The following is a 21,774-nucleotide window of genomic DNA, read 5'->3' on the forward strand; positions in this document are numbered from 1 at the left end:
AAATCATAGAATAACAGCATGACTAAGAAAAGGAAACCAACGGTACCCAAACCGGATTAACCCAGTTTAAAACTGGATAATTTATTCTTTTGAAGACTATTATAAAGTCTAAGAAAGAAATAATAAAACACAAAAAAGTCGAAAGACAAACCCATACCTCAAACAATTTGATTTTTGAAAAAGGACACAACCAACAAGACATAAGAAAAACCACAACAAACCCAACATAAAACGTTGTCACATAACAGGACCTCTCACAAAAACCGCATGCAATCATACTCCCACTCCTGGCCTAACCCACCAGGAAGGACGTCCTGAGCATGCTCTATAGACGGCCTAACCCACCGCGCTACATTCACGCTTTGTGACACACACTCCTATTTTTAATAAGAGCTACTCAAGGGTGAGTAACTCTTCAAAATAACTGAACTAAAACAAAAAGCTTTTGTGAAAACAACTAACTAAAATCATAATTAAAAAATATTAAACTAATAAAAGTTTTATAAAATGTAAATTACATTATGCAATACATAGATCAGAATACAACACCAAGGACGAACATCCAAAGACAAAACGACCCTACTACACTCGAGAAAGAATGGCCAACTACAATCAATATGCCACTCACAATCACAACTCAAAGGATTTAGAGTACGACTTGACTTCGCAGAAAAGGACTTCATTGAACTAGACCAATGACCACCTCGATGTTCAAGTATACGTACAGATCCGAGTAACCAGGCATCCCCTCCACGCACAATCTCCACGCCATTTCCAGACAAGATCAAAACACAAAGAAGTTCTCATCAATGAAACAGAAAAACCTGACATAGCCAACCATTCTGAAATCAGATTTGAGTTTGTTGCGAAAACCCAGTCGTTGTCTTGAAGAAGACACAACGATTGAATCTGGGACTTCTCTAATAAGAAAACCCAGAAGAAATAAGATGTTCGCCAAATACCAACGTCCATCATCCATCCTTTGAATTGCAGAAAGACTATTCTAAAAAACTCTGTAAAACCCGGATGGGTGGAACCTGATCTAAACTACATTTTATGATTGGATAAATTAGATATTTTACCAATGTAAAGTATTTAATATTAACCAATCATGATCCATCTGACTAACAATCCACTTATTTGTAAGTGCTGAAATTACTTGTAATTTCAGCACCAGAGAGATTTGAATTTAACTTAGAAGTTAGTTGAACTCTCCCGAGTACTTCAGCAGCCGCAATAAACCAGTATACCCTAGATCTATTGAGCCTAGCAGAGACTAGTTAAACAACCTGAGACTAGATAGTATAAGAGTAAGATTAGGATCGGTATTAGACTAAGAAGTTGCACGAATCTATCCGGCCGAAAATAAGATAGCGTGACGAGCAGACGGTGTACCCTATCCGAAATTACTCTATGAGTTATACACTTCGGTCATAACTCACTACTTGCAATGAAGTCTTTCTTGCCATTGCTGGTATGTGTTCAGCTTGATATTATACTTTGACGACCCTTGAATGTCAATTACTAGTTCAAATTTTTTTTACAATGATGCAGAATAGGTTGCTGTGCAAATACATCTACAACTTGCTGAATTGAGTTCATACAGTATACCAAGATTCTGCAACAAAAATAACATCTCTAATTGAGGAATTCCTTTCGCAAACTCGAAGTTTTACGGTTTTATGATGCAATTAATTGCAATTTAGGATAAATTAGAGAAAGGAGATCTGCATGACTTCCCTCTTAACCCTGGGTCTAAGACCGTAGACCCTACTGTTGTCCCTCAAACTGAGAAAAAAAACAATGAAAAAAGAGTGGGTAATGTAAGTCAGGCTAAACTAAACATTATCAACCTCACTTCTATAACAACCATAACCAGCCCAATCATACTGGCACAAAAAATCATCGAATTAACTTGCATTGACAATTATTCTAATAGATTCCATTAAATGACTAGTGTTCTACCTGCCTTTTCCTTTGTTTTCGGGGCCTAGGAAATTAGACGACAACTAAATTAGAGGACCGTAATAAAACGGTATTTAGACGATAACGCTTTGTGAATTTAGACGATTAAAAACTGGGCTAACAATATTTTTTGTTTAGAATGAAGTTAAACAAAAAGAGTATATGACGCAAAACTGATCAAAATTATAACCGTAAGTTAATTATAATAATTAAATCGAAAAAGTAAATAAACTTTCTTGAAATGCGTAAATTATAGAAATGCGACATTAATTACCTGATTTGTGGTTGGACGATCAGTATATACTCAACCAAAAGTATATTTAAGTCGGTAAACAAATTTCACGCAATTTGCACACAAGTTATTGTCAAAATTGGGCAACCAGTATTTATTTAGCCAAAAGATCATTTAAGTCTGTAAACAAATTTTACGCATGTTATTGTCTAAAGTCAGTTATTTTCTAATTTGTGTGTCGTCTAATTTGCGTGTCGTCTAATTTCCTAAAACCCACCTTTGCGATTAGGAATGTTATTGTGATCAAATTCGAAATTTTTTGAACGTGAAAACAAACAACTTCGAACATGAAAACAATTCGAACGTGAGAGGTTAATTGCTTCATCATAAGTTCGGATCCAGTGACGTTTTGACAAATCCAGTCCTTTAGCCTAGAGGTAAAACCCATGCTGGCGACAAAAAAGGCAATGGTTTCAATTCTGACCGGGAGCCGATTGTTTTAAATTTAAAAAAACTTCTGGGGTGAATTTAATTATCTGGCTGTCGTTTTTCTGCTTATTTTTATAGGCTTAGACTTATAATCGCAAAGCGTGGACTTTTCTTTTGATTTTTGTTTTTTATTGAAATTAGTTTTTCTTCGTTCTTATAATTTGTAAAATGTAAGACTTATGGTTAAGCTCACGATTAGAAGTATAGACTACTTCCAGATTTACAACTAGTTACACAAAATCAACAGTTGGCGTATGTCTTTTGATGGAATCTCTAGAATCTCTGGCCAACAGATATTTTTTGAGCATATCTGCATTTTGAGTAGCCGTTCTAATAATTTTTCCAAAATACCAAAGCTTAATTTCCATATTTTGCAGCGGAATAATAAACAGTTAACTTTAATCAAAACAGTTTCAAAAAGAAAACATTTTTTTATTCTTCAACACTTTTTACAAATCTCTGTTGGTCATTTTTTCATACTAATTATTCTTGAGCTGCAACTGACTGAACATCCTTCATAGTTTTCAGCAGCGCGAATTCGTTGGACTTATGACTAATCAGTCTTGATTATTGATAACTGATACATCTGTCTCGTGGTAACTTTGAAGTTTTGATAATTATGATCAGTCCTTGCGTGTTTGTTTGTGATATAGGATGTGTTGCGGGAAGGTGTATTATACAAGAAGGTTGAGACTGAGCACTCCTCGAGATCCCTCCTCTCCTGGTCTGGACTCAGGCAGCAACAGGGCAAGTGTTTCGTACAACTCACAGAAAGGGCACTCTTGTTCTTCAAGGACAGAAAACATGCTCAGACACAACAGAACAGTTATTCTTCCCAAGTATGTATTCTAAAATACTAAATGTCGACCTTCATGCCTAATTCATTTCTGGCACTGTCGATTTTTAGTCGCTAAAACTTGCTCGCATCGTGCAGTTCTGAAGTTTGTTATGGTTAATGGCTGCTGCTACTGCTGATATAAAAGATGAATTTTCAATTCTGTGGCTTTATCACGAACTCATGGTTTCTGTCAAGCGCAAGATTTTCAAAGTGCAGCTGGAGATCAAATGATTGTTGACTTGGATATAAGTCTCCTGTGAGTTGTTGCTAGCTGCTCATATCTTTATAGGCATCTGCTGGAGGCAGTGGCGTGGCCCAGAGTAGGCCTGAGCACAGCTTCGAGTTGTTCGCCTCCAACATCGAGTGGCGAAGGGGCAAAAAGAATACGTTCCAGTTGTGGTGCGACTTCATGCCACAGAACAAGGTTCCGCTTACTGTCACATATTTTCCACTGAAGAAAACTTTCCATCTGTTCTGCAAAATGCCTGAACTGGTGTGGCGTTTGTTTGGTTCGTTTTCCAAAAACGTCCATTTGTTGCTACTTAACCATAAATTAGTCACTTGTCCAATTAATCGAAATCGATAACCCGCAGAAAAAAGCTAGTTCTTGATTCAAAAAAGCACTCGCTACTAAAGGTTTTCGTATAAAGGTTAATGACAAATAGGTAAACATATAGCTGGAGTTACCTAAGGGTGAATTAACGTCATTGAAGGTGCTACTGAAATCTTCCAATCCGTACGACGCTGTACAATGGTATGATGCCATCAACACAGCCATTGTGAATCTGAAGACAGGCGTGACCAAGATGGAAAACGACTTCGACCAGGCATCTTTAATGACTGCTGCGATAGAGGGCAGCTCAAGTGGCACTCTGAATCGCTCTGATTTGGCCAACGGGCAACAGCGCTACAAAAAAAACTATTCCGGAAACTTCTTTTCCGGACCGGACAAAGTTGTCAACAGGAAAAGCTATCGCACGCAGGAGTCAACATCTAGTCTAGCCAGCAGCGGGGGCTCCCAGACTACTCTAGGGTCAGTTGGGGGAATGCGCAACTGTCTGGCTCAACTTCTCAAGTCAAGGCCATCTGTGGATGCTCTAAAGAAGAAGGGAATTCTCAAGTCAGGTAACAGCTGAACACCTGCTGCTGCAATGTATAAATAAACCGATTAAAGATAGAACTGTCTGAGAATAAAATTATGTAGACATGGTTAACTGGCTAGACTTTTTGTCAGGTGGCCTGTTGTCTTTATAACTACTGGCAGCTTTTGCCGCCTTATAATAACCACCTTTGCGATAATCAAGGGTATTATAACCGGGTACTAAATTTTTTCCGCGTGAAACCTTTTTTAAATTGTTGTTGTATTGTACTTTTTTTTTGGGCGTAGAGTGTCCAGGGCGTAAATTTTCCACAGTCATATCCTGACAGAAAGCTCTCCGCTGCTTCCTGTTTGCCAAGTCTCTGCATCACTCGAACCACGCACTCGCCCATGTCTTAATTGTGAATTTGGGCGGTTTCACATGAACTTTAATTTCTTCTCGGACTATTTTGCGCCAAGACTTTCTGCTGCCACCTGGAGTTCGTCGCCAGACCTCTCCTTTTCTCGGCCAGCATCCGAGTGGTCCAAGCGAAGTATATTACCGAGGCACTTTGAGTTGTATAGTCAAGGCTATGCTTTTATCCAGTTTTGCTTTCGTCCTGAAGTCTGATGTTTGTAGGCTGTACCCATTGTGGAGAATCTTTTGTAAGCACCAAATTTCAAAGACATCCATTTGTTTGATATCAGATTCTTTGATGGGCCAAGGTTCAGCTCCAGTAAGCAAAACGCTTTGACGCAGGCTTTGTAGATTTTGGCTTCAGTGATTTCGAGAATTTCCCTTTGATTCCAAATATGCTTTGTTGTTAAAATTTCCGGCTGCCTCTCTTATCCGGGAAATTCAAAGTGCTTTTAGGCCATATTTTTTCTTCGTTGAAATTGGGAATGACGTTTTTTTTTCTAAAAACAAGTTAGTATTTTTTCTGTTTCCTGGAGTGCATTACTCTTTTTCAAGTGTCTGTTGGCTTTGTTTTCGTTTCTCACTGTTGTGTATAAAATTTCTGAAGAATGATTTGGAAATTTCGGCCGCTTTTTATTGAACGAAACTTCATTTTTTGTCTTATTATTTCAGCTTTCCGAACCTTTTCTTCTAGCTTAACTCGCAAATAAAAGTGTTCATTTAAAGTGTTCAGTTGTTTGGCTGCACTTTTACTGTAATCACAATCTGTGGCATCGGAAATTTCATAGCATCTGTTCTCTGCTGTATTTGAGTCTAGTGTTTGTGATTTATTAAGCGTCCGTGGCCGAGTAGTTAGCGAGTGAGACTCATAATCTCTTAGTTGCAGATCGAATCCGAGACGTAGCCAAAATTATTTATTTCGAGGCTTATTTCTACCTCTTCTTAATGCACTTTTTAGAGCTGCTTTTTGTCGTTTTCTCGCTAGTTTTTGTTGAGCATATTAGTATTTAAAGTATCTGGCCTAATCGAAATTTGTTTTTTATGTTGGTTTTAATTTTACCGATTTGATTTGTTGAAACTTCATTTTCTTTGGTTGTTTTCCCGGCTTAATATGTTTTGGTTTATTTTTTATTGGCGTCTTTTTGCGTCATTTGAGGACCAAGAGAAGTTTTTGTGCGTGTGTGTGGTCTGAGTGCAAAAAGGAGTTGAATTTATTTTTCATTAATTTCGAATTTTTGGCTTGGTAACTATAATTCAAATTCAATCAGTCAACCTCAGCTTCGCATCTGGGTAATAATAATTTCAGTGTCTGTTATTCATTATAATATATTTTGACGAAAGTTGACGAAGTTTATTACATATATCACATCTTAACTCCTGCGATAAGCAAGGCTATTGCAATCGGGTTATAGACTTCTTTCCCTTAATGTTCTCTTAAAAAGATGTTCACAGGTTGACTCAAATTGGTAGTTATCTCCAAATCTGTATTTTTGTCAACTAGCAGACAATATTTGAGCACCTCTATAACTTAAATGACTGTACTATTTGATCTCTCTCTTTTAATTTAGTTATGATTTACCAACTCGGTTTGTTGAAATTTCAAGTTTTTTTTCATTCTTTTTCGGCTTAATAGGTTTCGTCTTACACTAGATTGGGTTTGTGTCCTCGTTTTGCGTCGTATGAGCTAATAATAATTGTAAGTGTTTTCGTGTTTTGTAGGAGGGACTCTATATTTATACTGCGAACTTTAGTGACCTACTTAAGTTACCTTAAAGAATTTAGTACGACCTATCTTTTTTTCCAACCTAAGTTGCAAATATTGGCGCTACTATTGGTGGCACCCTTACCGTTTTTCGATAGCACATGTTTTGACATTTGATTGATAATAACTTAGTACAATTGATCCCTTTGTAACTCATCAAATGAACGAAAAACTGTTTGTTTCAAACAATAGTCCAATCATAAAAACTCGCTATCAGCAATTTTCAAACTCAATATATCTTGCAACTTTCTGATGTGTACTTAGTTTGTCGATTTGTCTTAAATGTACTTGTTTACTCCTAATTAGTTACATGCAGAATTAATGTGGATGCCTTCAGTTTGTTATATTCCAAATAATTACATACAAAATTGTGTCTATTTACAGTAGCGAGCTTGAGAGCGTTAGTGTATTAGTACGAACCTTCTTTTTTTTCTTGGCTAGCTCGCAAATAAAAATGTTCATTTAAAGTTTTCGGTTATTTGGCGGCACTTTTTCTGTAATCACGATCTGTAGCATCGGAAATTTCATAGCATCTGTTCTCTGCTGTATTTGTGTCTAGTGTTTGTGATTTATTAAGCGTCCGTGGCTGAGTGATTAGCGAGTGAGACTCATAATCTTTTAGTCGCAGTTTTGTTGCAGATCGAATCCGAGACGTAGCCAAATTTTATTTTTTTTCGAGTCTTATTTCTACTCTTTTTCATTGTACTTTTTAGAGCTGCTTTTTGTCGTGTTCTCGCTTATGTTTGCAAAGCGAAGCTTCGCATCTGTGAGCAAAGCTATTGATGAAAATTTATTCGAGCCCATTTTTTATTTATGTTTCACGGAACTCGGAATATTTTTCTTTTATAGGAAAGAGATTATTGTAGACGTCTGTTTTTACACAAGCATAGCTTGTGTTATAGTTTGAACTATTTTTTTTCCAACCGAAGTCGGAAATATTCTTGCGACGCAAATATTGTTGCGGCAAAATGTGTTCTTCTTGAAAGTGTTCATCTTGATCAAAAACCAGCTATTAAGTACAGCCATTGCTAAGGATTTTAACACAGCCTGTTATATAACAAATTCCTGTTTGATAAAAAAAGTATTATGACAATGTATGGGATCGGTTTATTTAGACGCTTTGAAAAATTTTGGTTTTTCTCAACTTCTCTACCGAATTTCAAAAAGAGTGGTACTAATGGCGATCCTGCCATTCCCCTGTTTGCCTGCATACTTGCATACTCCCCCAGTCTCTTTCTACTTTACCCCACTTTCTGCAGCCGTAGAAAAAGTGTGTGGGGGAATTTTTGACCCCAATTTTTGTATTTTTTTTTGTATTTTCTCGGAAACTACCCGCCCAAACTGAGATTTTGGTTTCAATGGATAGAACGGGTGGCTGTAGGAAGCTCCCCTGCAAAAGCGGCTATGCTCAATTGTTTTTGAATAATTTGTTATGGCCCTCAAAATAGTCAATTTTTTTGATTTTTTGACCATGTTTTGAAACTTTACACTTCTCAAAAACTACCCTCCCAAATCTGAGATTTGACTTTCAATCGAATGAAGGGGTTGTGCAGAGCTCCTCTGCGTTAGCGGTTACGCTCAACTTTTTTCACACAGAAAGTTTTGATCCTCAGAAAAGTCAAACTTACGGTTTTTCTTAACGTTTTTTGAAACTTTTCGATTTTCTCAAAAAACTACACTCCGAAATCTGAAGCTTTGGTTTCAATGACTAGAAAGTGTTACCAAACCTCCGCTGCTCAATTGTTAACGCCTAATTTTTTTACACAAAAAGCTATGACCCTCCGAAAAGTCAAGTCTTTGATTTTTTGACCGTTTTATCAAACTTTTTTATTTTTTTTCTCGAAAACTACCCTCCCAAATCTGATGCTTCGGTTTTAATGAGTAGATTGGTTTGGGGGAAGCTCCGCGGCATAAAAAATAACGCCTAAATTTTTTACATAAAAAGTTATGACCCTCCGAATCGAAAAAACAAATTTTCGATTTTTCTTACCGTTTTTTGAAACTTCGATTTTTCTCAAAAAACTACTCATACAAATATAAGGTTGTAGTTTCAATTAGTAGAATGGGTTACGGGAAGCTCCGCTGCATAATTGATAACGCCTAAATATTTTTACACTAAAAGTTATGACCCTCCAAAAAGTCAAATTTTCGATTTTTTGACCGTTTTATCAAACTTTTCGAGCTTTCTCGAAAACTACTCTCCCAAGTCTGATGTTTTAGTTTTAATGAGTAGATTGGGTTGTGGGAAGCTCCGCTGGCTGCGTGAATAATTTCGCCTGAATTTTTTTTACACAAAAAATTTTGACCATCAGAAAAGTCAAATGTTTAATTTTTGACAGTTTTTTCTAAATTTTTCCAGTTTTCTCGAAAACTACCCTCTCAAATCTCACGTTTTGGTTTCAGTGAGTAAAATGGGTTTTGGGAAGCTCCGCTACGTAAACGATTACGCCTCAATTGTTTTACGCAAAAAAGTTATGGCCTTCAGAAAATTCAATGTTTTGATTTCTTTTCCGTTTTGAACTTTTGACTTCTCGAAAACAACTGGATATGTAGTGTAGAGGTGGGGATGGAGACTCGCAACAAAATGAGAGGGTGCGAACCTGGGTAGGGTCGGATGTTTTTATGAACTTTTTCGTATACTAGTTAAAATGCGTCCGCTCTATAAAATGAGGCATATTAGTTGGTAATTTTTTTTTCAAACTGACTGGTACTGCTAATGCGTCATAATTTGCTTGCGTCACTTAGCAATTATGTAGACTCATAATTGGCGTGCGTCACTTGAGAATTTTTGTAGACTCGAAGGTTCACTCATTCAGTTTTCAGGTTTTCCCGGTCGCCTTATCGGTCATATTTTTGCTTGTGTATGCGAAGTGCAACTTCGCCTCTGTGTAAATAAATTAAATGATTTGTCTGATTATAAACATTCCTAATGACTTCGCCAAACTCCTGAAATAACTAGCATAGGTTGTAAATTGTCAGGTTGGCTTTAATCAGCTTTTAACTAGCATAGGCGAAGTTGATCTTTAATGCCCTCTATCCGTATATATCCCACTAATAAACAACTGCCAGTTCAGGTTCACTAAAGGATGGTCACCTGTTCTTCAGCTCATATGCTACCTTGATAATATCTGAAAGAACATTCCAAACGACAGCACAATTGAAACAGTGTATCTTGATTTTGCGAAGGCTTTCGACAAAATCAATCATAAGATTCTTATCAATAAACTGCAGCCTGTGGGGATTGGAGGAAAACTTATTGGAGTAATACGCAACTACCTAACACAGCGGACCCAGTTCGTGCAAATGGGAGACACCAAATCACCGAGTCTGGACGTAACGAGTGGAGAAACATCGCATTCCTCAAACTAATCAAAGATGATTCAATTTTTCCCTGGTATAACCACTTCCAGCGTTGCACCAGCAAACATACGACTCGCAACACATCAAGTTTGTTGTTCAAACTCCCAGCAATCACAAAGGAAGTTCAGAGACAAAACTTCTGGTACAGGGCTCCTCGCTTATACAATATCATAAATGACCGTATAAACCTCCACGGCCCACTCACACTTGTCAAACCCCGTATCATCAAATTCTTCTGGGTTTATTACAACTCAAACTATAGTGAACTAGACATTTGTTCTTGGCACTTTGCTTGCCACTGCAGCACCTGCCGCCAACGCATTCCATAGCATCATCATTGACTCTATTTCGGGCTCACGCCCCTCAATTTTTTGATTGTAAAGCCATAATAATAATCATAATAATAATAATAATAATAATAATAATAATAATAATAATCATAATAATAATAATCATAATAATAATAATAATAATCATAATCATAATCATAATCATAATCATAATAATCATAATCATAAGCATAATAATAATCATAATAATAATCATAATAATAATCATAATAATCATAATAATAATCATAATAATAATCATAATAATAATCATAATAATCAGAATAATCATAATCATAATAATCATAATAATCATAATCATAATCATAATAATAATCATAATAATAATCATAATAATAATCATAATAATAATCAGAATAATAATCATAATAATAATCATAATCATAATAGTAATAGTAATTATAATAATAAGGTAATTTAAGTTATCTTCGAAATTTTGGCGCTTGGTACGAAATTCCGCTTCGGCACTGCGTAATAATTTTTATTGTGTGTGCTCTACCAGCTCTGAGGCAACCCCAGAACTTAACGCAAGCCGCGCGCAAGAAAGGCTCAAGCGCTGTTTAGCGCCTGCCGATTTTTGTGATTTCTAAATGACTAAATTCATCAACAGAAAATGTAAAAATATAAAAATTTTATGTGCATTTTAAAAAAGAATCATTTTTTTTTAAAGATTTTTGTTACCGTATGCATATTTTTGTTCCGTAAAAATGCTAAACAGTCTTATTTAGAGTTTTTATTATATATTTGAGATCAATTTTCATTTCACCTTGCGTTTCATTTCACCTTATCAAAATCAAAAGCTATGGCAAACGGTAAAGAGCTTGTGTATTGTATTGAACAAATTTTTGGCCAAATTTTTGGTATTGAACAAATTTTAGAACCATTTTTGGCAGAGCGGCCGTATAATTTTGAATCTTCGGCAGAGAACATATTTTAATTCGCAATTTTGTTCGAGTTAATAGGATGGGATAATTGTGAAAGTGCAAAACAACCAAAAACTATATTATTGATGATGATGATTATGATGTTTAGAATGAGATCATTAAATCAGCAAAACTCCATTCGATGACATGAAATTTTTTGTCATCTGCGACCTGCCTGGCCGGAAAAGGTCCTGGATTCGAATCTGATCAGGACCTTTTCTTAAAACTGATAATATTCAGTTTCAACAAGTTGATCGGCCATCGTTTTTCTAATTATTTTCGGCCTATATGTTTTTTTGTCTTAGTTGCCACGTCTTTATGTACATCAAATTTTTTTTCTTCAATGTAAGCTATTTTGATTGTAGTTGCAAAGTTTTTTTTTCGCTTACAAGCTTCTTTTGGCCTAGATAGTTTTGGCTTATGTTTAATCGGGGTAGTTACCTCACTTTGGGGAGGGGGAGGGGGAGGTGGTAGACCCCCATGTATTAAGATAGGGAATAGAGCATCCGGTCTACCAGCTATGTATTAAGATTGGGTATAGAGGTTGCAGTGTATTAAGATAAGGAATACAGATGGTAAGGTTTTATGGTTTGTGTGATGGTAAGATAATGGTAAGAAAAACGAATTTTTTTAGTTTTTGTGTGGAAATGTCTAATTTTTTTGCAAATTTTTCGGCGGCCGTTATCTAATTATTAAATATCACTGGTTAATTACGTGTAGATTGTGGACTGAAGGTCTTTTAAATAGTATTTTGGTACATGGTAGGCCAATGGTAAGAGTTTTTGTGAGTTTTTGTCACAACATTGAAAATTTTTTCAAAAATTTCCAAAACACGTTAAGATGTGTTATAATTTGATCTAATAAAAACTAATTAGAAAATTTTACTTTCTATGTATCTGAATCTATTCTGAAACCTACTGAAACCTCGAAATTGTCAATTTTTTGAGAAAAAAAATTAAATTACAAAGAAAATATATAAATCACTGCATCGTATTTGAATTTACCGCAACTTTATAATAAAACACCAATAAAATTTTGCATTGTACAAAAATTTAATACATTGCATCCATCTCCAAAAATTCCTGATAATTTCAATGGTTTTGTATGAATTGCATCATCTTGAACTTGTCTTTTTGGATAAAAATAACCAAGTCCTTTTTTGTTTGCTCATATGTGGCCACCATGTGGTTTACGGTTCTGAATCCTTTTTGTAGATGTTAAGTTGATTGCTTCATCGAGCACTCTCCTGTATTTTGAGATGAGACCGTCTCCAGATTCTTCTAGGACCTGTTTATTTAATCCTTTGCTGCTAAACTTGAACTTATCGGACTTGTTGTCATAGGAGCAATATGTCTTGCTACACAAACAGCATTTCTGTACATCAAAATTCTTCTTAAAAAATGCTGGCTCCCGTTTACAAAAATTCCACGAAACAGTTTTTAGAAAAATTCCACGAAACATTATCTGAAATGGCAAAAAATTGTAAACTGGGAGAACTCGAGTCAGAATTATTTTCATAACAAACATGCGAAATGTTGAGATCCGAAAGAAACTATGCATCGAATACTTAACCCCAGAAAACGTGTTATCTTATGTACTTGTCCACGAGAAAGGTACCAAAATTCACCAACAGTACCTAAAATTCCCTGTCTATAATGCGGTACAAAGACCACAATACGTAAAGAACGAACCAACCCTAAATAAAGGACATTTTTCAAAGCCTTTCAGAAGTACAGCAAGAACACAAACGAACGTATTCGAACAAAACCAAAATCTCACGAAAAAGAAAATAACCGGGCTAACCCGCAGGAGAATCCCGAATTCGAAGTCAACTTGGATGATTTTTTAGTTCTAGCGGTGGACACGGATAACCAAATAAATGCAGTTGAAGACAAGATTGAGCGTGGAGTGAGAACCGTATTCAATCACGAGGGCCTAGAACTAAAAAAGACGCTGATGGTATCCCTGGGAAATCTCAACCCTTACTATGCCGAAATTCAGATTGACTCAGCAAGCCCAAATTCATTTTTGAAGAAAGATCTACTTCACGAATTGAAAATAAGAGGTAGATTCTTAAAGATAGAAGCAGTGGACGAAATCACAAAAAGCATATCAGGGCTTCGGGAGTACAATAAACATCATTGGAAGAGTTTGTGTGAGGATTGGATCGAAAGGTTGGGACGCTAGAGATCAGAAACTGTTCATTACCGAAGGAGCGGAAATAAATCTCCTCGGAAACTACATACTACCGAAGCTGGGAATAGAAGTACTTCAGAAACAACACCACCCAATGGTCAGAGTTACGGAAAACCCCGAAAAGATCTCCCATCGGGACAGACGTCAATCAAATAAAATTCGCATCGGACAGAAAATCAGACCAGGACCAAGACACACCATTACAAAGTGAGTTTAAAGCATACATATCAAGACGATTTTCTCACCTTATAAAAAGATCCGGTAGATCAAAGAATTTTATTATTAACACCTACTTCAACGAACCAATAAAACCGATACAGGTTAAGGGGAAATGCATTCCGATCCATCTTCTCCCTAAAGTGAAATAATGCATCGACCAACTACTAAGAGATGGTCACATTGAAAAATTGTCTAGATGTTCTGAAGATTGTTTTATTTCCCCTATTGTAATTACAGTTAAAAGGGACGGATCAATTAAATAAGCGATAAACTCAAAATTGCTAAACAAACAGATATTTCGTAATAGATATCAAATGCCGAACCTATTTGAACTAATCGATAACGTAGCAGTAACGATTAGCGGACACGACGAAAGCAAAATTTGGTTATCATCAATCGACCTAAAGTATGCATATAGTCAAATACCACTATCCAAAAAAGCAAGCAACTAATGTAACTTCAATATCGTGGGGGGAGACGTGACAGGTTCCTATCGTTTTAATACCAAATTTTACGGGTTAGGCGATATGCCAAGCGAATTTCAACGCATAATGGACCGTATGACGGAAAAATTACCAAATACTCATTGTTATCTTGACGATATCTTAATTGCTACCGTGGGTAGCAAGGACGAACACCGAGAACTAGTCATTAACGTTTTAAAAACACTAGACGAAGAAGGATTGACCATAAAATGGGAAAAGTGCACATTTCTGACTCACAATTTAGAATGGCTAGGATTTAAAATCGACGCGAAAGGGACGACGCCATTAATACATAAATCTGACGCAATCAGAAATCTAAAAGAACCAAGTTGTATCGAAGGTATAAGATCACTAATGGGATCGATTAACCAATTCAACAAATTCATACCAAATCTAGCGTCCTTATCAGCACCGTTTAGAGACATTATGCAAAAGAATAAACCATTTAATTGGTCCACGGTGCACGCCGAGGCGTTTGAAAAAATCAAGAAAGAAATCTGCAACACGGTAACCAGCCACCATTTTGATGTAAACCTGAATACCAGAGTGAAATGCGACGCATCACATTTAGGACTGGGTGCGTCCGTCGAACAAGAGCATCGGGGGATTTGGAAAACCGTAGCGTTCGCTAGCAGATTCCTGAACGTAGCCGAACTAAAATATAGCAACAATGAACTCGAATTGCTGGGTCTAGTGTGGGCATTAGATCATTTTAAAAACTACCTATTTGCCAAACAGTTCTTCATCTTAACGGATCATAAAGCTTTAATTGGAGCGCTAAAAGACGATAAATACACAAAAACGGCTCAATCGCGTCTAACCCATTGGGCGGACAAATTATTACCATTCGACTTTACCGTCGAACATTTGCCGGGTAAGGACATGGGATTTGTCGACTATTTATCCAGACAGCCATCGGGTGAACCCGTACCAGTTTCGCTCGACGACGAGAAATTCGTTATCGCTTCGGTAAACCAAATTAGTACTCTCCTAGGTTTCGATCACTTGATGCCTAGATATTCTTGGCCACAAATAAGAAATAAATTTTCTCAAGTCTTAGCACATGACGTCACACATTGCAATACAATCGGCCAGTCGATAGATCATATGACCAGTCAAGAAATAGAACGTGAGAAACGAATTGCGAATGCCGCTGAAACTTTCCAAGCTATTGTTAAACACTCTAAAATTTCAGTGTGCCAAATTTCAGTGTGCCAAAATTGACTCTGATATGCAGTGCCTCCCCGTGTTAGGATTGAGTCGTTCACAGGCATTCGTTGGAGTTTGCTCAATCTGCGGTAATCAACGATCTCACCTCGGCGAGAGTCGGAAGATACATCTACCATTGGTATCACTACTAAACTGCAGGCGATTTTCCGTGAGAAATTTTGCTTAACGCCCCCTCGGTGTAATAACAGAGGTTGGGTAATACGGTCCAGTAAGCCATACCTGTAAAAAATACTACCTACATTCAAACCAATGAGAGAAACCAATCGGAAACAGGAGTTACCGGCCCGAAACAATGTTTTGGTTAGGCAGCAACCGTGGAAGTTTGGACATTGGAATTGTAGGACCCTTAAGGGGTTGGAACGAGGAGAGTTAGAGCAGCTGATGCTTGAGCGGCATTTTGATGCCCTGGGTTTATGCGGGACCCGCTTAAATAGCGACGGAGTAGACTATTGTGTGCGCGAGCGACCCCGAGAGGAAAGGTAGAAACGGGGTTGCTCTCATTTTCAATTCGTTGAAACTGAAACTAACCAGGCATAGGTGCCAAAGTGACCGAGTTATGGTAGCCTGGTTGAGTAGTCGCATCATTAGTGAGACGTTTAAATTAGTCGTTTGTTACAGTCCCACTAACCCTGATGATGAGAAAGGTGAAAAGCGGGTTGATTGCTTCTATATGATCTCTTCAGAGTAATGAAAGACAGCATCCCCAGCCGTAAAGTTGATCTCATACTCTGATATTTGATGATTTGAATGCGAGAATCAGAAAGGAGCAACTGACCAAAATGAGACTACTAGCTGGTGCCTGGCCTGCCGACCAAGAAACAAACTCAAACGGTGAGAAATTGCTGGAGTTCTGTTCGACACACGATTTCAAAATCGTGAACACGTTATTCAAGAAACCTTTAAGTAGGCTTATAACGTGGCGTCACCCCAGAGGCTCAGGTGCTGTCATCGATTATATCTTGTCCGATCGGAACACGGTCTGGAGAGATATGAGAGCCAGCTGGGGAGGTAGTACCGGGCATCACTCAGATCATGCTAAACTTGTAGGCGTGGTCTTACCCCCGAAAGAACCAGGCAAAATGGCGTTTGACGGTGAAAGTTTTCTCAGAAAAAGCTTAAAGAGGAAGTCTCCTGGACTACGGTCCAAAAGCAATACCTGTCTGAAATTGGCCCAAGGTCGCTCGTTCCTAACATCAGATAACCGCTTGTCCCACACTGACTCCATTGAGAGCTTCAATAGAACTCTTAAGGAGTTGGTGTGCAATGTCCATGCCAGGTTACCGGTTCCGGAACCTGAGGAAAAAGAGGGTACATTCTTTGAGTATGTAAATACTGAACAACGTTTGGTATTTAAAGAAAGGAGAAGTGTACATCGTCAGGTTCTAAACAACAGAACTGACGAATTGGTTGCTGCAAGAAAAAGGCTAAACTTGAAGTGGAACAAGGTGAGGAAGTTTGCCCAAAATGAGATGTTAGAGAGTGGCCTGCAAGGGTTTCAAGACAAGCACGTCCTCGGACAAACGCGTGAAGCGTTTAAGGTGTTGAAATAGACTCTTAGGAGTGTTCGCCTGAGTTGGTTGGAGAGGAGGAGCAAAGGTGAAGTCAGTAAAGTGAAGTTTCAAAGGTATTATGAGAATCTGTTTACGAACAGACCGGCGAGTGAAAAGTTTATTGAAAGGTCACTTCCAGGTGCGGATAGTGGACCTCCTAAAGGAGCAGAGGTACTACAAGCCTTGAGAGAAATTAACACGGGCAAGGCTTCCGGTGAGAGTCAGATCACCAGTGACCTTCTTAAGTTGCTCGAAGATAATTCTCAGGCCTCTCACAAGAATTTTCACTGATATCTGGCTTGATCCTGGGAAAGTGCCCCAAGTTTGGAGGGACGCAGTAGTACTCAATCTGTTCAAGAAAGGAAGCAGAGCAGAACCGAACAATTACCGGAGCATTTTCCTTCTTGACCAAGTTGGCAAAGTGTTCGCAAAGGTGATTGCAAATAGGGTGAATAAGCAGCTGCCCAAGATCTCACCTTGTCAATTTGGGTTCCGAAGCCACAGGTCAACGGGCCAAGCTATCTTGGCAATTAGATGTTTCCTGCAAAGAAGGATTGAGAACCAGCAACCTCTTTGTATGACTTTCATCTATCTGAAGAAGGCTTTTGATTCAATTGATAGGGAAGTGCTGTTTATTGCCCTAAGGGATTTTGGAATCCCAGGAGATATCATCAGTTTGATTGAAGCGCTCCACACCAAACCCATCGGCAAGCTTGATAAGGATAACATCTTTGTAGTGAACCGGGGGGTGAGGCAAGGGTGCGTTTTAGGCCCACTGTTGTTTATCGTCCTTTTTGACTTCCTCCTAAGTAAGACCAGTGGAGAGAAAAGAAACTTTGCATACGCTGATGATCTGGCTTTGATCTCTGACAACCAGGCAAATATTACCAAGTCGCTGAATGAGATGGCAAAAACTTTTGGATTGGCTCAATTAGAAATCTCTGTCGAGAAAACAAAGTATTGTAATTAACACCAAAGACAATACTAATGTCCCTATCAATGTACTCAGTGAACAGGTTGAACAGGTCAATCATTTTGAGTACGTCGGCAGCATCATAGCATCTGATGGGAGCGCGGACAAGGCTATCAGCGCTCGCATTTCTAAGACAAGAATAGCAGTGTTAGGTCTTAGACCGGCCTTGGTGTCTAAAAGGTTGACACTAAGGAACAGGGGTCTCCTCATTGAGACATTCCTAAAGCCTGTCCTACTATACGGCTTAGAGACCCTTGTCATCAGATGCACAGATAGAAGCGGTTATACATCGCGCTAATAGAATATGTCTCAAGCTAGAAACCAGAAATGAATTGAAACTAAAGGAACTGAATGAAAAAGTAAAAACAACGCCAGTCGCTCACCAACTATGCAGGAGAAGGGTACAACTTTATTTTTCCTTTAAAAACATCGGGGCCGATAGCTTGAATGAACTACTTGAAGGTGCTAAAATTTGGCAAAAAGATTGGGTTAGGCAGCTCAGGGTTGATCTTGACAACCATGGGCTCAAGACCAAGTGCGACCAGGATAACTGGTTGCATAATCCGATAACCAAACTTAAGTTCACAGACGGTGGGGTTTTTAAAGCAAATGCTATCGGCAAGAGGTCGCAAACAGTTCAATGTGCTAATGAAAACTGTGGTAGAAGGTTTCATAGCAAAAAAAGAGATGTACAGGCATCTCAGAGACAATCATTCACCCTCGGTCCAGACCTCCGCTAGTAGTGAAAGTGAAATTGAAACTAAAGGAAATGAAAGAACTGTAACTAAAGGAGTTGAAGGAACTGTAACTAAAGGAATTGAAAGAACTGCAGAGATCCCCAAGTAGCCCAGCGATGGGGGGGTCGAAAAAGGGTAAATTCGACTGCCCTCTGTCCGACTGTAACAAGGTTTATGTCACCCGCAAAACTGTCACCCGCATGTGAAACTGATCGGAGCATCAGAAGTGACCGTCTCAGCACCGCAACTGAGTCGGCAACCCTTCGCATCGAACCAAGACACTAGCACAGGTGATGAGGTGCTAAAGTGTCCGCTCTGCTCCTACCGGTGCTCGGTTAGAAAGTCAATGATCAATCACTGTTATGTGAAGCACCGATACTCCTGGGTCAAAGCAAAGCCAATGCCCAAGCCGCCAACTCATGTTGGCGTTGTCCCGGTGCGTACAATCAATAGGCAAAATTGTGCAGATTGTAGCGTCATGACCACCACTGCTACCTCGGAAAGGTAGAACGGGTTCGCGGTGGTGACTTTCATTTCGTTTGAATCAGTTCCATGTTGAAATCAGAACCATTGCCCCTGGCCTTGACCAGCTGGGGTGCAGATGGGAGGAACTTATTTATTACATTCACGAACGGAAGACTGCGATCCCTCTTGCAAAATCATCAATTTTTCAACTAACTATAAAACTCTGAAAGATATGGCCGAACAACTCGAACTAACTGAACAACTTGAACATCCCAACATTGAAAACACTCATACTTCAACACCAAGTACTAGTAACCCATCGGGTAATCCCTCGGAAAGAACAATTAGTAAGGAAAAAGCTCGAAGTCAGTTAGACTAAAAATATTTCCATTCTCGTGGCCTGAAATATTCGATTCGAAATGTATGTCTTTATTATCTAAACAAGACCTTGTATTGAAAAAAATCATTAAAGCAATTGAGGAAGACAGTGAACAAGATATTGCACAATTGGGAAATTATTATAAATCATTCATTAATAATTTACATGTCAGCGGAGGATGCCTTTATTTTGACGACCGATTAGTTATCCCGGCATGTTTGAGATCGACAATGCTTCATAGATTACATGAAGCCCACCCAGGCCAGTTCGCGATGGAAAGTCTGGCAACTCAATACATATATTGGCCGAAAATTTATCGCGAGATTCAAGTTCACGGCGAAAACTGCATTGAGTGCGTTGAAGCAGGTAAAAATTTGAAACCTCTCCTAAACCATAATAACCTCGGAAAACTCCCAACGGTCGAAGAACCAAATCAAGAAAAGGATTAGACTTTGCCGGTCCGTTACCGCTAACATGGGGAACAAAAAATACATATTGGTATGCGTTGACCGATTTTCAAAATTCTCATCGGCACAAATAACATCCAGCACATCGGCTAAATCAATCATAAGTTATCTTAGCAAATATATATCTCTACATGGGATACCTAGAACTATTAGAACGGATCAAGGGTCAAGCTTTATCTCTAAAGAAGTCAGAGAATTTTGTCAGGAGCATAACATCAATGTCATATTTAGCCCAGTGGGCGATCATAGAGCTACGGGGCTGGTCGAGCGATTAATTAGGACCTTTAAAGAAAGGCTCTTAGTCATGGCGCAAGAATACCCAAAACCGTCGCTAGAATCCGCACTACTGAAGCTTATAAAATGCCTAAGAACTGTAACGCAACAGTCGCTAAACTGCTCCCCTTTTGAAGCACACTTTGGTAGATCCCCAAACACTATCTGGCATAATTTATTCAAATCACCATCCTCAAACAACCTAGATTGGAACAAAACCTTGTTATGCCTAGATAAAGGCCGAAAACTCGAGTCGGGAAAGAAGACACGACTGGGACACTCCCGATGATATTGAAGATGGAGGCCTAGAGGAGAACTCATCTGCTTCAGATGATATCTCTAATGCAGTGAGATACGTCCCTACTAGCGCTGGCTCTCCCGTTAAGGTTCTCTCCCGCGCCGAAAAGAGATGCTCTAGGCGTCAAAAATCCAGTGTTAAACAACCCGCCGGGTAAGACCACTATCTATAGAAAAGTACAGGATAGATTGAAGAGCGAACCATTCTATAGAGAACTCAAGGAGGAAATAGTGAGGGAGTCAGATCATACAATTACACTAAAAAATGGGAAAATAATAGGTAAATCTGATTTAGCCATTAAAAGACTATCTGCCCTGAAGAAGGCTAGCCCTAGAAAGAGAGACCAACTGATGAAATGTAACGCAACCAAGGGACCGAGGAAGATTATAAAACCCCAGAGAAACGTCGGTTTTAGAAGCTCAAAGGCGACGCAGAAGAAAAGAAACCTTCAAGCCAAATTCGAGGAGCTAGATATTGCAAGGCAGAATTCTGCTATGAACAGCTCAAGAGAGACGCTCCTGAGAGAGGAAGAACAGCGAAAACGGTTGAGGTCGCCCATTGGCCTCGAAATTCATCATGAGTCAAGCCCGCCGGGCAAACCCGACTGTTCAAGAAATAGTAAAACGGAAAGTAGAGCGACGAATCCTCCAATTGAAACATTGTCAGACGACGATGCCAGTGACTTAATCCTGCTAAAAGACATGAAGATACAAATCCTAACCGATCTTAAAATCAACCAGAACATTCATTACAAGATCGAACGGACCTTAAAGCAGATATCCCGAAACAGACCGAACCTAAGGTAGAAAGGCAGAGATCCCACTGATTGACCTAGATTCAGGAGATAATATTACAGTCCCTCATTTAAACCCGCCGCTTATCTTCCTGGACAGTCATGAAGAAGTAGAAACAAGTAACCAGGAGATACCTAATTACCAGAAAAATCCCGAAATGAAACTAACCGAAAAGAATGCTGAACTGGACACAATGGCGGATATGGAAAACCGAACAAAGGATCCGACTCCTACCAAGATCCGAACATAATTGACAGGCACAGCTAAAATGAAGGCCTCGTCGCCAGTGAAAT

The 21,774-nt window shown here is 38.6% G+C and overlaps 1 protein-coding gene across 2 annotated transcripts in view; it reads left to right on the forward strand.

Annotated features, from left to right (window-relative positions):
* Nucleotides 1-21,774, forward strand: part of LOC134845259 (uncharacterized) — a 133,372-nt gene that overhangs the window by 95,961 nt on the left and 15,637 nt on the right. The window contains exons 7-10 of one of the 2 annotated variants that reach the window (XM_063862207.1): nt 1,707-1,823; nt 3,340-3,525; nt 3,814-3,948; nt 4,238-4,649. In XM_063862207.1, coding sequence (XP_063718277.1) covers nt 1,707-1,823; nt 3,340-3,525; nt 3,814-3,948; nt 4,238-4,649 — 850 coding nt within the window. The remainder of the gene's footprint in view (nt 1-1,706; nt 1,824-3,339; nt 3,526-3,813; nt 3,949-4,237; nt 4,650-21,774) is intronic. The other variant, XM_063862214.1, reaches the window with a different exon arrangement.

The sequence above is a fragment of the Symsagittifera roscoffensis genome, chromosome 1, assembly GCF_963678635.1.
Source record: "Symsagittifera roscoffensis chromosome 1, txSymRosc1.1, whole genome shotgun sequence".
NCBI lineage: Eukaryota > Metazoa > Xenacoelomorpha > Acoela > Convolutidae > Symsagittifera > Symsagittifera roscoffensis.